Here is a 13,433-nt window from a genome sequence, read left to right as displayed (position 1 = left end):
CACACTTATCCACATTAAACTGCATCTGCCAAGCATCCGCCCACTCACACAACCTGTCCAAGTCACCCTGCAACCTCATAGCATCTTCCTCACAGTTCACACTGCCACCCAGCTTTGTATCATCTGCAAAGCTTATTATAGACACAAAATGCTGGAGTAACTCAGCGGGTCAGGCAGCATCTCTGGAGAGAAGGAATGGGTGTCCTTTCCGGTCGAGACACTACTTCAGTCTGAAGATCTTCAGTCTGAAGATGGGTCTTGACCTGAAACGTCACCCATTCCTTCTTAAGGATAGCGGAGTCAGGGGGTATGGGGAGAGGGCAGGAACGGGGTACTGATTGAGAATGATCAGCCATGATCACATTGAATGGCGGTGCTGGCTCGAAGGGCCGAATGGCCTCCTCCTGCACCTATTGTCTATAAGATGAGAAGGCATTCTTCATGGGGTATGGTGATTCTTTAGAATTCCCTGCCTTGGGAAGCCGTGGAGACTTAGTTATGTGGAATATCAACTGAGATTGATGGATTTTTTGAAAATATGGAAAGAGCTCTCTGGATATTGCAATTGGGCAGGGAATTGGAATAGAGTTTATCAATGACCCATTATTATTGATTGGCTCAAGAGGTTGATAGGCCTACTTCTGACCAAGGAGGAGCTACGATGCTAAACTGATTGAACACACAGCAATGCAAGAGCAAGTATCTGTAGTTCAATGAAAATGTGTTTATTCCTGTTTAGGCAGCCACAGGGCGTATTCTGCGTAGCAGAGTTTCTGTGAGCACAACAGAACAGGAGACCCAGCTGGATGACTTTCCTAAAGCACGCCAGGTAATCTAAGAAAATAACTGCTGATGCTGATACAAACGGGGCAGCGGTAGAGTTGCTGCCTTACAGCGAATGCAGCGCCGGAGACTCAGGTTCGATCCTGACTACGGGCGCCGTCTGTACGGAGTTTGTACGTTCTCCCCGTGACCTGCGTGGGTTTTCTCCGAGATCTTCGGTTTCCTCCCACACTCCAAAGACGTACAGGTATGTAGGTTAATTGACTGGGTAAATGTAAAAAAAATTGTCCCTAGTGTGTGTAAGATAGTGTTGGTGAGCGGGGATCGCTGGGCGGCGCGGACTCAGTGGGCCGAAGGGCCTGTTTCCGCGCTGTATCTCTAAATCAAAATCTAAATCTAGACACACAGTATATAACATGGTTGGTTTGCATTGTAATATACCCACAGGATTGATTACCAGACAAAATATGAGTCCACGCCTTGTGATAAAGGCCACTAAAATTGTAAACAGTCCCTGGTGTGTAAGTTGGAACTTGTGTACGTGGTGATTGCTTGTCGGCACGGTCTTGGTGGGCCGAAGGGCCTGTTTCCGCGCTGTATATCTAAAGTTCAAACTTTGGACTTTAGAGATACAGCGTGGAAACAGGCCCTTCGGCCCACTGAGTCTGTGCCGACCAGCGATCACCCCGTACGCTAGCACGATTCTCCACTCTAGGGGCAATTTACAATTCTTACTGAAGCCAATTAACCTACAAACGATCGAACTCGAGTCTCGGGTGCTGCAAAGTAGCAGCTCGACCTTGCTATCCTTAAGTCTTGATGTTTCAAGGGACAATAATAATAATGTGTTTATTTCTGTTTAGGCAACCACAGGGCGTATTCTGCGTAGCAGAGTTTCTGTGAGCACCACAGAGCAGGAGACCCAGCTGGATGACTTTCCTAAAGCACGCCAGGTAATCTAAGAAAATAACTGCTGATGCTGATACAAATCGAAAGTATTTATTTCACAAAATGCTGGAGTAACTCAGTAGGTCAGGCAGCATCTCAGGAGAGAAGGAATGGGTGACGTTTCGGGTCGAGACCCTTCTTCAGTCCGAAACGTCACCCATTCCTTCTCTCCTGAGATGCTGCCTGACCTGCTGAGTTACTCCAGCATTTTGTGAAATAAATACCAGGTAATCCAATGTAAGCACAATGATCCTGACTAATGTGGGTTCAAACCCTGCCAGTTTGGGTTATTTGAATGGTAGCACCTTCCACAGTGCTGTCCTCCTGTGACAGGAGGCTCGGCACTGTGTGGCACGGTGGTGCAGCGGTAGAGTCGCTGCCTTACAGCGAATGCAGCGCCGGAGACTCAGGTTCGATCCTGACTACGGGCGCCGTCTGTACGGAGTTTGTACGTTCTCCCCGTGACCTGCGTGGGTTTTCTCCGAGATCTTCGGTTTCCTCCCACACTCCAAAGACCTACAGGTATGTAGGTTAATTGACTGGGTAAATGTAAAAATTGTCCCTAGTGTGTGTAGGATAGTGTTGGTGAGCGGGGATCGCTGGGCGGCGCGGACTCGGTGGGCCGAAGGGCCTGTTTCCGCGCTGTATATCTAAATCTAGACACGCAGTATATAACATGGTTGGTTTGCATTGTAATATACCCACAGGATTCATTACCAGACAAAATATTAGTCCACGCCTTGTGATAAAGGCCACTAAAATTGTAAACAGTCCCTGGTGTGTAAGTTGGAACTTGTGTACGTGGTGATTGCTTGTCGGCACGGTCTTGGTGGGCCGAAGTGCCTGTTTCCGCGCTGTGTATCTAAAGTTCAAACTTTGGACTTTAGAGATACAGCGTGGAAACAGGCCCTTCGGCCCACTGAGTCTGTGCCGACCAGCGATCACCCCGTACGCTAGCACGATTCTCCACTCTAGGGGCAATTTACAATTCTTACTGAAGCCAATTAACCTACAAACGATCGAACTCGAGTCTCTGGTGCTGCAAGGTAGCAGCTCGACCTTGCCATCCTTAAGTCTTGATGTTTCAAGGGACTTAGTTATAATAATAATAATAATGTGTTTATTTCTGTTTAGGCAACCACAGGGCGTATTCTGCGTAGCAGAGTTTCTGTGAGCACCACAGGACAGGAGACCCAGCTGGATGACTTTCCTAAAGCACGCCAGGTAATCCAAGAAAATAACTGCTGATGCTGATACAAATCGAAAGTATTTATTTCACAAAATGCTGGAGTAACTCAGCAGGTCGGGCAGCATCTCAGGAGAGAAGGAACGGGTGACGTTTCAGGTCGAGACCCTTCTTCAGTCCGAAACGTCACCCATTGTAATATACCCACAGGATTGATTACCAGACAAAATATGAGTCCACGCCTTGTGATAAAGGCCACTAAAATTGTAAACAGTCCCTAGTGTGTAAGTTGGAACTTGTGTACGTGGTGATTGCTTGTCGGCACGGTCTTGGTGGGCCGAAGGGCCTGTTTCCACTTTAGAGATACAGCGTGGAAACAGGCCCTTCGGCCCACTGAGTCTGTGCCGAGCAGCGATCACCCCGTACGCTAGCACAATTCTCCACTCTAGGGGCAATTTACAATTCTTACTGAAGCCAATTAACCTACAAACGATCGAACCCGAGTCTCCGGTGCTGCAAGGTAGCAGCTCGACCTTGCCATCCTTAAGTCTTGTTGTTTCAAGGGACTTAGTTATAATAATAATAATAATAATAAATGTTATTTGTCATATGTAGGTTGGCACAGGGTCAACGGTACAATGAAATGTATTTGACAAGACAACGGGTCACCTCAGCAGTAATATTCCAAGGATAAATAAGATTTTAAAAATGACATTAGTAAGGTAAAAAGACAATATTAAAAATAGGTAAAAAAGACAATATTAAAAATAATCAACATTTATGATTTGAAATGTGTTTGTGAGTTCAGAAGCCTGATGGCCTGATGGTAGAAACTGTGCTTAAATCTGGTGGTACACACAGCCATACTGTATCATCTGCCTGACGGTAACAAAGAGAACAGCCTACGTGCTGGGTGGCTGTGGTCCTTGATGATGCTGCGTGCCTGCCATAGAAAATGTCCTGAATGTCCGGGAGACAGTTGCCAGTGATGTGCTGTGCCGTCTTCACCACTCTTCACCACTCTCTGTAGTGATTTGTGGCTGTGGGCAGAGCAGTTCCCGTACCAGTACCTGGACTATCTCCGACATCTCCCTCCCGTTTCTGGACCTCACCATCTCCATCACAGGAGACTAGTGACGGACATTTACTATAAACCCACTGACTCCCACAGCTATCTGCCCTACATTTCTTCCCACCCGGTCTCCTGCAAAAAGTCTATCCCCTACTCCCAATTCCTCCGTCTACGCCGCATCTGCGCCCGGGATGAGGTGTTTCACACTTGGGCTTCTGAGATGTCCTCGTTCTTCAGAAAACAGGGCTTCCCCCCCTCCATTATAGATGAGGCTCTCACTAGGGTCTCTTCTACATCCCGCAGCTCCGCTCTTGCTCCCCCTCCCTCCACTCGTAACAAGGACAGAATCCCCCTCGTTCTCACCTTCCACCCCACCAGCCAGCGGATCCAACATATCATCCACCAACATTTCCGTCACCTACAACGGGACCCCACCACTGGCCATATCTTCCCACCCCCTCCCCTCTCTGCGTTCCGCAGAGACCGTTCCCTCCGTAACTCCCTGGTCCACTCGTCCCTTCCTACCCAAACCACCCCAACCCCTGGCACTTTCCCCTGCAACCGCACGAGATGCAACACCTGTCCCTTTACCTCCCCCCTCAACTCCATCCAAGGACCCAAACAGTCTTTTCAGTTGAGACAAAGGTTCACCTGCACCTCCTCCAACCTCATCTATTGCACCCGCTGCTCTAGATGTCAACTTATTTACATCGGCGAAACCAAACGCAGGCTCGGCGATCGCTTCGCTGAACACCTGCGCTCGGTCCGCATTAACCAAACTGATCTCCCGGTGGCCGAGCACTTCAACTCCCCCTCCCATTCACAGTCTGACCTTTCTGACATGTGCCTCCTCCTGTGTTACTTGACACATTAACATCCTTGCATAGTTGCACTGCGATATAATTGCATCAAGATGTTTTAAATCTTATAATAATAAATGCCATAGTGAGGCCCACCGGAAATTGGAGGAACAGCATCTCATATTTCGCCTGGGCAGTTTTCAGCCCAGTGGTATGAACATTGACTTCTCCAACTTTAGATAGTCCCTCTGTCCCTCCCTTCCCCTCTCCCTTCCCAGTTCTCCCTCTATCTTCCCGTCTCCACCTATATCCTTCCTTTGTCCCGCCCCCCCTGACATCAGTCTGAAGAAGGGTCTCGACCCGAAACGTCACCCATTCCTTCTCTCCCGAGATGCTGCCTGACCTGCTGAGTTACTCCAGCATTTTGTGAATAAATCCCGTACCAGTAACTTGTCCAATGATTATTGTGCGTTAATGTGCAGGTATATTAGTTGGGGTGGCAAATAATAATTTGGCATTTATTATTATAAGATGAAAAACATCTTGATGCAATTATATCGCAGTGCAATTATGCAAGGATGTTACTGTGTCAAGAGGAGTTGAGTTTTAAGGAGAGACTGGATAGAATGGGTCTTTTTCACCCTGGAGCAGAGGAGGCTGAGGAGTGATCTTATAGAGGTATATAAAATCAAGACCAAGTGGACCTGTTGGGCCCAAACCTCTCCTCCATTGATGCAGCACCCCCCCCTCCCCCCCCCCTCCTCTCTTCTCAACCCCCCCTCCCTTCTCCCCCACTTCCCCCCTCCTCCCCTCCCCCTCCCCTCCTTTTAAACTTAAAAATATGAATAACATTAAAAATATAACACCGATTTCAATAAAACTACTTGCATTATCACCAAAGTGACAATGGTGATTGAGGTGGGCCTAAAACTGTCGCGCTATCGTGTACCGTTTTTGGCCGAAGTTCAGTGACAAACAATAGACAATAGGTGCAGGAGTAGGCCATTCGGCCCTTCGAGCCTGTACGCACCGCCATTCAATGCGATCATGGCTGATCATTCTCAATCAGCACCCCGTTCCTGCCTTCTCCCCGTACCCCCTGACTCCGCTATCCTTAAACTTACATCCGACTTACATCGCCCGGTGCAGCTCGGCTGCGGGGCTTAACACCGCCTGGTGCAGCTCGGCTGCGGGGCTTAACACCGCCCGGTGCAGCTCGGCTGCGGGGCTTAACACCGCCCGGTGCAGCTCGGCTGCGGGGCTTAACACCGCCCGGTGCAACTCGGCTGCGGGACTTAACACCGCCCGGTTGCGGGACTTTTCACCGCTGGTGCGGCTCGGCTGCGGGACTTAACACCGCCCGGTGCGGCTCGGCTGCGGGACTTTTCACCGCTGGTGAGGCTCGGCTGCGGGACTTAGCTGCGCAAGGCTTGGTCGCGGGCCTTTCATCGCCCGGTTCGGCCGCGAGACGTTTCAGCGCCCGGTGCGGGGACTGTGCGGGTCGGTCGGGGACGAGCTGTCTGTCCGTGGGCGTGGGGAAGAGAGGGGAAGTTTTGTTGCCTCCATCACAGTGAGGGGGTGTTTGGAGTCACTGTGATGGACGTTTGTGTTGGGGTCGTGTGTCTTGTGTTCTTTTTTTTTCTATGACTGCTATGTAGTTTCGATCGGTTCTTCGGTACCGAACGACAAATAAAGCTCTGTTATACCTGTTATACCTGTTATACAAGACAACAAACGAGAGTTTTAGTATATAAATGAGTGGCATGATAAAATGAATGGTCGCAGTCTACTCCCCAAGGTAATAGAGTAAAACAAATAGAGGCCAGGTGAGAGGGGAAAGATTTAAAGTGAACCCAAGGGACAATTTTTTTCACACAGTCTGGTGGTTCTTTGCAATGAGCGGCCCGAGGAAGTTACAATGTTTAAAAAGCATTTTTGATAGATACATGAATTTAAAGGTTTAGAGTGATATGAGCCAAACAAGGGCAGATGGGACTAGGTAAGGTAACTAATTTGGATGCGTCGGGCTATCTGACATGTTTCCGTGCTGTGTGAATCTGTGACGGGGGCGGTGTCTACCTATGATGGCTTTACTATAGGCTTTCTGTAATACTGTGCTTAAGTAATTAGTTGTCCCCTTAGCTGGTGAATGAGGGGCTGTGTAGATGCTTATCACTGGAGGACAAATTGAACTCTGGGATAAAATGGAGTCTGGGTTCGTACAATAGAGGTGTATCTTGTCGTTACCCAATTTCTGTTTGGTTTCAGCCTCGGAATGATGCCTTGCATTGTACCCCAATTTCAAGAAGTGCGTTCAAGAGTGTGGAACAGGTATGTTAACGATCAACATCGTCGTGGCTCTTTAGGATAGCGGAGTCAGGGGGTATGGGGAGAAGGCAGGAACGGGGTACTGATTGAGAATGATCAGCCATGATCACATTGAATGGCGGTGCTGGCTCAAAGGGCCGAATGGCTTCCTCCTGCACCTATTGTCTATTGTCTATTAACACTGTTGCATCATCTTGCCATTGTTTCTTACAACAAGGAGGCCTTTTGGCCCATTGCAATTATTCCTCTTCCCCATCTAGCCTCTCCTGCGGGGTTCCACAAGGCTCCATCCTGGGCTCCATTCTGTTCTCTCTCTACATGCTCCCCCTCGGCCAAATCATTCAAAGGCACGGCATTTCTTTCCACTGCTATGCGAATGACACACAGCTTTATCTCCCCCTGAAACCCAACAACCGGTCAAATTCTAACCCACCACTCTACCTCCAGGTCCCTCAGGTCGGCCGACTTGGGGCTACTCACTATCCCGCGGTCTAGGCTTAAGCTCAGGGGTGACCGCGCTTTTGCGGTTGCAGCTCCTAGACTGTGGAACAGCATCCCTCTCCCCATCAGAACTGCCCCCTCCATCCACTCCTTTAAGTCCAAGCTCAAAACCCTATCTCTACTCCCTAGCGTTTGAGGCCCTCTGAGGGGGTGCTGTGAACTGTTTATGTATGTGCTGTTATGTTTGTGTGCCATTGTATGTTCGTTCTTAGTACCTGAACTGATGTACAGCACTTTGGTCAACGTGGGTTGTTTTTAAATGTGCTATACAAATAAAATTAACTTGACTTGACTTGACATTGCGTCTATGGTGGCTGTCCCAGCAATCTCATCAAATCAATTTGCCCATTTATTTCCCTGATGTGCTCCACTCTGATGTTCCTGCCACACTAGGGTTTATTTACTTTAGCACATCTTTGGATGTCAGAGGAAAGAACAAACAGGGGCAAAGTCAAAGGGAGAACGTGCCTTCTCTACACAGATCACAGCTGAAGATAGGTTCAAGTCTGAGTCAATAGACAATAGGTGCAGGAGGAGGCCATTCGGCCCTTCGAGCCAGCACCGCCATTCAATGTGATCATGGCTGATCATTCTCAATCAGTACCCCGTTCCTGCCTTCTCCCCATACCCCCTGACTCCGCTATCCTTAGGAGCTCTATCTAGCTCTCTCTTGAATGCATTCAGAGAATTGGCCTCCACTGCCTTCTGAGGCTGAGAATTCCACAGATTCACAACTCTCTGACTGAAAAAGTTTTTCCTCATCTCAGTTCTAAATGGCCGACCCCTTATTCTTAAACTGTGGCCCCTGGTTCTGGACTCCCCCAACATTGGGAACATGTTTCCTGCCTCTAACGTGTCCAACGCCTTAATAATCTTATACGTTTCGATAAGATCTCCTCTCATCCTTCTAAATTCCAGTTTATACAAGCCTAGTCGCTCCAGTCTTTCAACATATGACGATCCCCCCATTAACAAACTTTATCAGGTCAACTTCGTACTCCCTGCCAGTCTTGGCCCTTTTTATTTAGTGAAAATTATTTTTAAAATGTACAATTTAACACTCCATTAAAGCTAGCAAAAGCACAAGGAATGGTGGAATAAATGCTGCTTTAATTTTAGAAATGCAGTATTAAGAGGAGATGAATAATGTAAGTCTTTCTGAGGAAGGTCATTCTAATGTAATGTCAGTATGAGGAAGGGTCTCGACCCGAAACGTCACCCATTCCTTCTCTCCTGAGATGCTGCCTGACCTGCTGAGTTACTCCGGCATTTTGTGAATAAATACCTTCGATAAATACCAGCATTTGCAGTTATTTTCTTACACTAAGTCTTTCCCTTTGGTTATTCATTTCTCTCTTGTCATCTGTGTGGCGAGACCAACAACTATTGTTCATCTCTAATTGCCCTTGAGAAAGTAGTGATACAGGAATACAGAGCTTTATTTGTCATTCGGTACCCAGGTACCGAACGAAATTAAATATCCAGCAGTCACGCAAAAAAAAAGAACACAAGACACACAACCCCAACACAAACATCCATCACAGTGACTCCAAACACCCCCTCACTGTGATGGAGGCAACAAAACTTCCACTCTCTTCCCCCACGGACAGACAGCTCGTCCCCGACCGACCCGCACAGTCCCCGCAAGGGGATGGAAGTCCCCGCGGCCGAGCCGCACCGGGCGCTGAAACGTCCCGCGGCCGAGCCGGGCGATTGAAGGCCCCGCGGCCGAGCCGTACCGGGTGCTGAAACGTCCCGTGGCCGAGCCGGGCGATGGAAGGCCCCGCGGCCGTACCGTGCGCTGCTAAGTCCCGCAGCCGAGCCGCACCAGCGATGTAAAGTCCCGCGGCCGAGCCGCACCGGGCACTGAAGTCCAGCGGCCGAGCCGCACCGGGCGATGGAAGGCCCCGCGGGCGATGGAAGGCCCCGCGGCCGAGCCGCACCCCGCGCCGTGTGGAAGAAACGTAAAAAAGAAAGGTTTCCCCCACCCCACCCCACCACCCCCATCGGGAGCTCCGGCAGCGGCAACGCCTACGCCCGCCCCGTATCGCGGGGCTTGGGTCGACCCGCCGCGGACTTTTCACCGTCTGGCGCGGCCTGAAATAGGCTGCGGGATTTTCTCTGCCCGGCGGGGGCTTCAATGTCGGGAGCCACGACCGCCTCGACGTGCAGTGGCAGCGTCTTCGACCGCCCCGGGTCGCGGGGCTTGGGTCGGCCCGCTGCCGTCCGGCGCTGCCTGGAACGTGGCAAATTCAACAGCCCGACTGCGGGAGAAGACAGCAGGGGAAGAGAAAAGACATTCTGGCCTTCCATCACAGTGAGGAGGTGACTGGAGGAGACTCACTGTGATGGATGTTTCTTTTTGTTTGATTGTGTGTTATTGCTTGTTTTTATTGGTCTTATTGTTGGACTGTGGGTAATCTTTCATTTCACTGCACATTTATGTGTATGGGACAAATGAACTTGACTTGAGATTATAAATCTGCTGAAGACCATCATGAGTTCACTTGGAGTTCTGCATACCTTGCTTTCAGAGAAGGCATAGGGGATTTAAAATTTGTTCCTTGAGTGTCGGTAGTCATTAAGTACGGGGAGTCGTGAATTGAAATGAGATATAGACTCGGAATTGGACTGAATATGTATAACAGACCATCTGGTTTATTCCCTAGAGAATGATAATTGCTTGAAAGCACCTGCTGGTAAAATGGCAGGACAAAAGGTAAGTTGGGGAGTTGCAGGCGCACATGCATTTTTGGTGGTGTCAATTGACATATGAGGCATCACAAAATGCTGGAGTAACTCAGCAGGTCAGGCAGCATCTTGGAGAGAAGGAAATGGGGGACGTTTCGGGTCGAGATTGAAATATGAGATGAGTCCAGCTTCAAGTTTCTGGGCACTCACATTTCGGAGGACCTAACATGGTCCAATAACACTGCTGCGCTGGTCAAGAAGGCACAGCAACGACTGTTCTACCTGAGAACACTGAAGAAGTCTGGTCTACCCCAACAGCTGCTGACGACCTTCTACCGCTGCACCATAGAGAGCATCCTAACGCATGGCATCCCTGTGTGGTACCTCAGCTGCACGGAGGCAGAGAGGAGAGCTCTTCAGAGGGTAGCCCATAGAGCTCAGAGGACCATCGGAACACAGCTACCAGCCTTGGAGGGCATCTACAACACACGATGCCTCAGAAAAGCCACCAGCATCCACAAAGACTCCTCACACCCCTGCAACAGTCTGTTCGAACTTCTACCATCGGGCAGACGATACAAGGCCTTCTACGCCCGCACCTCCAGACTCTGGAACAGCTTCATCCCCAGGGCCATGAACCGGTCCTGCTGAGCCGGATGGTCACATCGCACAGTGAACCGGCACAGATCTACTTGCACTTTATTCTGTTTTAAAACTGTTACAATTTGTTTCATTGGGTTGTTTAAATTAATACTGACTAGCTAATTAAATTATTGCATCGTATGGGAGGCGCATTCCCAATCTCGTTGTACCCCTGTACAATGACAATAAAGATGTATTGTATTGTATTGTATTGTAAGCTTCTCTGGTCCTTTGCTGACATAATTAGTTGAGTACTTCCCTGTGTGTCTAGTTTGATCCCTCTTCTTTCCTTGGAAGGAGGGTTACCTTTTGTTAAGATCTTGCTCAGAACCACCAGATATCCTCTGGTGTCAAAGTCTGCTCAGCTGTAAGGTTAAAGCCTGACTTGACTATAATAATAATAATAATAATAAACATTTATTTTTTATAGTGCTTTTCCTAATGCTCAAAGACGCTTTACAAAAACAGTCAAGACATAAAAACAAACAGACAAACTGTCCTGACGGAGAAGCGGCGAACAAATATCGCCAGCGTCCTCTCACGTCAGGGTCCGGCAGTAGACAATAAAGAACACAAGACACACAATTACAATTTTTAACACAAACGGCCATCACAGTGATTGCTCCAGGCACACCCTCACTGTGATGGAAGGCAAAGAAAAGTCTTATCTCCTCCTCATTCTTCTCCCGTGGTGCCACGAGGTGATCGAGGCTCCCGACTTTTGAAGCCCCCACCGGGCCATGGAAGGTCCCAGGGCCGAGCCGAGCAGGCCGATGAAGGTCCTGAGCCCCCACCGGGCGATGGAAAGTGCCGCGGCCAGGCCACGCAGGGCGATGAAGGGCCTGCGAGCGGGTCAATCAAACCTCGCGCTCCGGGGCGGTCGAAGCTGCTACGGCTGGAGCTCCCGAAAGCCGGTCGCCAGCCAGGGACCTGCGAACTCCCGATGTTGCGGTCTGCAGGGCCCACGGCCGAAGCCTCTGAGATGGTAAGTCCAGGCCCTGCGACCGGAGTCTTCAAGGTCGATCCCAGCTGGAGGCCGCCGACTCCACGGTGTTAGGCCGTAGCGCGAACGGAGATACGACACGATAAAGGTCGCATCCCCGTTGAGGAGGAGATTAGAAAAAAAGGTTTCCACCACCCCCCACATATACAGAGTTAAAAATAAATCAAAAGAAACACTTAAACGATAACAAAGACAAAAACAAAAAAAAGACAGAGAGACTGCCGGTGAGCCGCAGCTGCAGAACACAGCTACGCCCCCTATAGGCAGTCCAAACCTGAGGACGTGGTGTTGGTTCGAAGGGCCAAATGGCCTCCTCCCGCATCTATTTTCCATGTTTCCAGTAACCAAGCCTGCCCCGTCTCGTCATTGAGTTGTGCCATGCTTGTGTTGGTGCAGGTCAGACTCCCTAGATAGGAACCCTGGCTGATCATTATGCACCCACATATTCTTTTTAATCTCACTGTTAACATCACATGTAAAGTAAGCCTCGCTGTTTAATCTGACTGTTAACATCAAATGTAAAGGGGTAGGCCATTTAGAACGGAGATGAGGAAGAACTTTTTCAATCAGAGAGTGGTGAAGGTGTGGAATTCTCTGCCTCAGAAGGCAGTGGAGGCCAGTTCGTTGGATGCTTTCAAGAGAGAGCTGGATAGAGCTCTTAAGGATAGTGGAGTGAGGGGGTATGGGGAGAAGGCAGGAACGGGGTACTGATTGAGAGTGATCAGCCATGATCGCATTGAATGGCGGTGCTGGCTCGAAGGGCTGAATGGCCTACTCCTGCACCTATTGTCTATTGTCTATAAAGGAGCGACTAGGCTTGTATACACTGGAATTTAGAAGGATGAGAGGAGATCTTATCGAAACGTATAAGATTATTAAGGGGTTGGACACGTTAGAGGCGGGAAACATGTTCCCAATGTTGGGGGAGTCCAGAACAAGGGGCCACACAGTTTAAGAATAAGGGGTAGGCCATTTAGAACGGTGATGAGGACAAACTTTTTCAGTCAGAGAGTTGTGAATCTGTGGAATTCTCTGCCTCAGAGGGCAGCGGAGGCCAATTCTCTGAATGCATTCAAGAGAGAGCTAGATGGAGCTCTTAAGGATAGCGGAGTCAGGGGGTATGGGGGGAAGGCCGGAACGGGGTACCGATTGAGAATGATCAGCCATGATCACATTGAACGGTGGTGCTGGCTCGAAGGGCCGAATGGCCTCCTCCTGCACCTATTGTCTAAGCCGTCTGCGTTGCTGTGTCAAGTGTCAATTTTCGGAGGCCGAATGATTTGCAAGGCGAATAATTCCTTCACATTTGAATCCGAACAGAAAACGGAGCTGAACAGGACTTTACATAAAATTAAAATGTGATTGTAAGAAGCCTTGCGAGATTTAGTTTGCATAGAAAAGTGTGAGTGGTGAAGCTGTACCGGTTCATTGGTCCGAAGGTCAGTTGACATATTGTGAGCTCTTTCCACTTGTTGATTG

At 49.3% G+C, this 13,433-nt stretch overlaps 1 protein-coding gene across 1 annotated transcript in view; it reads left to right on the top strand.

Moving 5' to 3' along the window:
• Positions 1-13,433, top strand: part of LOC144609303 (uncharacterized) — a 64,577-nt gene that overhangs the window by 7,068 nt on the left and 44,076 nt on the right. Inside the window, exons 2-5 of the mRNA XM_078427734.1 lie at positions 740-829; positions 1,647-1,736; positions 2,866-2,955; positions 7,058-7,120. Of these exons, the coding sequence (XP_078283860.1) occupies positions 740-829; positions 1,647-1,736; positions 2,866-2,955; positions 7,058-7,120 (333 nt within the window). The remainder of the gene's footprint in view (positions 1-739; positions 830-1,646; positions 1,737-2,865; positions 2,956-7,057; positions 7,121-13,433) is intronic.

This window comes from Rhinoraja longicauda, chromosome 34 (assembly GCF_053455715.1).
Source record: "Rhinoraja longicauda isolate Sanriku21f chromosome 34, sRhiLon1.1, whole genome shotgun sequence".
NCBI classification, from domain to species: Eukaryota; Metazoa; Chordata; class Chondrichthyes; order Rajiformes; family Arhynchobatidae; genus Rhinoraja; species Rhinoraja longicauda.
Note: the sequence above shows the minus strand (reverse complement) of the source record. Positions and strands in the feature narration are given on the sequence as shown.